Source organism: Acyrthosiphon pisum, chromosome A1 (genome assembly GCF_005508785.2).
Source record: "Acyrthosiphon pisum isolate AL4f chromosome A1, pea_aphid_22Mar2018_4r6ur, whole genome shotgun sequence".
NCBI classification, from domain to species: domain Eukaryota; kingdom Metazoa; phylum Arthropoda; class Insecta; order Hemiptera; family Aphididae; genus Acyrthosiphon; species Acyrthosiphon pisum.
Genome location: NC_042494.1, coordinates 71,733,917 through 71,738,372, shown reverse-complemented (window position 1 = coordinate 71,738,372; position 4,456 = coordinate 71,733,917). Strand labels below are relative to the sequence as shown.

General features: G+C 25.9%; 1 protein-coding gene across 1 annotated transcript in view; it reads right to left on the bottom strand.

Moving 5' to 3' along the window:
* Positions 1–490: 490 nt before the first annotated feature.
* Positions 491–4,456, bottom strand: part of LOC100570711 (FACT complex subunit Ssrp1) — a 10,617-nt gene continuing 6,651 nt past the window's right edge. Inside the window, exons 9-12 of the mRNA XM_029486264.1 lie at positions 3,998–4,192; positions 2,956–3,207; positions 829–924; positions 491–763 (exon numbers count right to left, since the gene is read on the bottom strand). Of these exons, the coding sequence (XP_029342124.1) occupies positions 638–763; positions 829–924; positions 2,956–3,207; positions 3,998–4,192 (669 nt within the window). The 3' untranslated portion in view covers positions 491–637. The remainder of the gene's footprint in view (positions 764–828; positions 925–2,955; positions 3,208–3,997; positions 4,193–4,456) is intronic.

The window sequence follows — 4,456 nt, the reverse complement described above, 5'->3', positions numbered from 1 at the left end:
AACAAAGTGCATGGAATCAGCTAGTACATAATGTACCTATGTAAAATATAAATGTTAATAATATTATATTGTTTCAAATACTTCTCGTAAACCTAAGGTGTTACCCGGTCTCGGTGTATAGTACATCGTATATGCAAAAAAGGTAGGTAGGTACCTACGTATTAAACTTGGAGTGGTGGACTGTTCAGGCTCACACATTTTATACATTGCGCTTTTGGCAGTAGGTACCTAAACGTATATATGATACTACGTCACCCAGTGAACAGATTGTCCGTACCTTAAATATATAATTCAAGTTGAAAAGTCATAGTTATGATAGCTAATATAAAGTACATAACATGAAATGGTATGAGGAGGGAGGCCCACCAGTGTAGATACCCTTTAACTAAAAAAGATCCACATAATATTATGATAAAATGTTTGTTATTTTTTTACTGTACATAATTCCATTAATCCATTAGTTAATATAGTAATAAACATAAAACTAATACTCAGGTATAATAAACTAGATTTATAAAATCTAAACATATATCATTATTCATTATGACGTTTAATTTTCTAATAAAAAAAAATGATAATTATACACAAAAAAGATTATAATTTGTTGCATGTTTACACAAATTAAAAAAAAAAATATTTAATCGGAGTCACTAGCATCTGATGCACTTCCACTACTTTCGTCAACATCATCATCTTCTGAATCACTTTTCCTTTTTTTCATTGATTTGGACTTATCTTCTTCGCTAGTTCCATCAGAAGACGCCTAGATACATTTACAATAATATAAATTTAAAAATTAATATAAATTGGGTAAAAAATATAAATTACCCTTTCTCTCTTTGATTTAGAAGAACCATCCTTTGTTTTCTTAGATTTTATTGCAATTGGAGATTTTTTATCATCGCTTGAATCATCCGAAGATTTCTAAGGATAGAAAATAGTTATTTTTTTTTATTAATTTCAATTAATAGCAAATTATTATCATGCAGGAGTATTATTTTATTTTATAATATTGAATAAATAAATTCTTAATACGAGTTACATAAAATATAATTATAATATAATTATAATTATAAAATATTATAATTATTTTTACTAACACAATAAGGTCAATTAATCTATATTTAAAGTTTAATGTGAAGAATAATCACCATCCAAATATCTTTGGATGGTGATTGTTAGATATGATAAGATAACATATGAAATATAAATTGTATTGTAAACTGTAGTGACATCCAGTATATTATGTCTAAATGTACTAAATTAACGATTTCGAGAACTGTATAGAAATAGCATGGAACTAGATAAATGGGACATTATTGTCACTATATATCCTTGCAATGACTATATAAATAAGGGCTAGAACCACATACCGGGTGATTCTTTTATCATTGAACACTCATTATTTCAAAAGTGTAAACTTTTTTGAAAATATTTTTTTACATAGTTTCAAGTTGCTTATAAGACAACGTTTTTCTTAAAAAATTATATTTTTAAATATTTTTTATCCTTATAATTTTTTAAGTTTTTTACTTTTTCAAATGATAACATTGGGTTTTAATTTTATATTCCAAAGCAGAATATTTTTCTTAGTATTTTGATACATGAAAATCGAATTTCGGGTGAGTAGTTTATGAGTTATAAATATTCAAAGATTAGATGAGCAGAGAAGTGGACAAATATTTTGTGGGGTAACCTCGTACTACTCCACTCCGCTCATCTAAAGTTTGAATATTTATAACTCACAAACTACTCACCCGAAATTCGATTTTCATGTATCAAAATACTAAGAAAAATATTCTGCTTTGGAATATAAAATTAAAACCCAATGTTGTCATTTGAAAAAGTAAAAAACTTAAAAAATTATAAGGATAAAAAATATTTAAAAATATAATTTTTTAAGAAAAACATTGTCTTATAAGCGACTTAAAACTATGTAAAAAAATATTTTCAAAAAAATTTACACTTTGAATTAATGAGTGTTCAATGATAAAATAATCACCCGGTGTACAATAGATAGAATCATGGCATAGAAATGGATTTACGGGTTCGAATAAAATATTAGCGACAGATCTCTTGTGAACAGATTTCTATTGCCCATGTGCGTCCATACTTGTCAGATATTTATATTTGTGCTATAAGTTCACTAAGTTATGTCGGCTTCAAATATTTAGACAGTAGCTTTATATATCTACAGTAGAAATCTTATTGTATAATATATGATCTAAGACTAGAAAAAAACATGTTTCAGTAATTTCAGACATGATTATACTGAGTTCACGCTAGTCAACTCAGTTAGGTAGATTACTATTTGTAATTCCAAAAATATTAATAATAAGTGTTGAAATAAAATAAAGTATATTATTCTCTATTTAAATTATATTAAATGTATTCAACTTCGAGTGCAGTAAATCTATTCACAATTGTCTGTACTAGCGTACACAATTCATTTTATAAAATTTTAATACAGCCAATAGGATTCCCAAAACAAAATTAATCCAATACCTAATATTTGTTTTTGAAATTATTAACTATACAGAGGTAGATATTTCTATTACTTATATTTGAATCACTGTTTAAAATTCTAATTAAGATTCAATGATTCTGAGGGAGAAACACATACGTATCGTGTACACAACAAGCCTAAACTACAATCAGTTTATCGACAATGGGTCATACAATCTTCTCAACTATTTTTTGTGTACTTTGAACTTCCTCCTATTATGTATTGAAGAATGAAATAATAATATAATATTGTACATATATTTTTTATTATATTTTATTTAATAAAATTGTTTTTTCAACAATTAAAATGTTCAAACCAAAGTTATTATTTTAGCTTATACGTGTTATTCAATTTTAATTAATTTACATGTAAAAATACATCCCTTGCACTATGTGTAGAATAATGAATTAGTTTTTTTTTTTTTATTATTATTATTATATTTAACTGACCTTCTTAGATTTTGTTATATTCTTGCTTTTATCATCACTTGATGAATCATCGTCAGACTCAATAAACTCTTTTGAAATGAATGAACCACTCTTTACTGGAGTTGCAACTTTCTTTTGTGAAGAAGATTTCTTGGACGATTTCTTAGATTCCTTAGAGTCCTTAGATGATTCAGCTCCACCGCCAGATTCTTTGAATTCTTTCATAGCTTCAATATATTCTTCTTTAGATTTCGCTGCTTTTTCTTCATATTTCTACAGAAATAACAAATTGTATTAAACATATTTTAGTAAATAAAATCTACAACAATTATATACGAAATAAAATAATTCTATGCAGGTATATAGTTATTGTTTAGTGTCATAATGTAATATGGCAATTAATAGGTAGATTAGATTAATTGGCGAATTTAAATTAAATGTATTAATTAACCTTCTGAGCCAAGTATATTCATAGATAATTTTATAGTTTGTTATAATAAACAATCTATGAAGAGTGAAAGAATTAAAATGTATAACTACTTGAAGGCCATATGTGAGACTATTTATATAATTGAAATTTTAAAAAGTCTCGGGGGATCTCAATCTACCCATATCCATCACATAACTGCTATTGAGTATATCCTCATGTCTTCATTATTTTCACATCATTGATTGATGTTTATGTTTTCTAATTAATTACTTATAGTAATATAAATTATAGTTATTATTTATTTATCAATACCTCAAACTACATATATACCTTAAAAAATAATATTAAATATGTTAAACCATCAAATTATAATATATTAATATTATATAGTTAGAACATTTTAATAATATTAGTCTAGTCGAGATAACTCACAGTTGAAGGGTGATAAAAATTCACTTAGAGATATGTACTATTCAAGATATTATCTAACTAATTTATGGAGGAAAAATTGTCTAGGGAAATAGAACACAATTGGAGTTGTCAAGTTTTTCAAAATATTGCGGCTCAACTATATACATTATGTTTTAATTTATAATATGCTATTAATGAATTTTAGTAAAAGCTATTATTTACCGATTTATCACTGGTTGACATTTTTTTCCATAATTCACCTCCTTTTTTCGCTATATCAACAAATGAAATTCCCGGGTTATCAGATTTTATTTCTTCTCGTGCCTCATTAAACCATATCATGTACGCTGTTGCAGCACGTTTTGGTCTGCCATCATCAGGTTTCTTAGATTTTTTTGATTTTCTTGGTTTTTCCGACTAAATAAAATTAACACAAATAACAGTTAAAATAAATCTTTAGTATTAGCTCTATGAAAAGAAGATTTAAATAATTAAGGTTTAATATTTTATATTATACACATAAGCATGCACATGAGGAGTTCCATGGAGGCAGAGCCCCTCTGGCCTCCTTCAAGATTTTTTTAGGTATAATAATTATTTATTGATGTGTACTAATTTATAGGTAGGTAATAATTTAGAATATTAATAATAAATATTTTATTTATGGAAACAAATAAATTT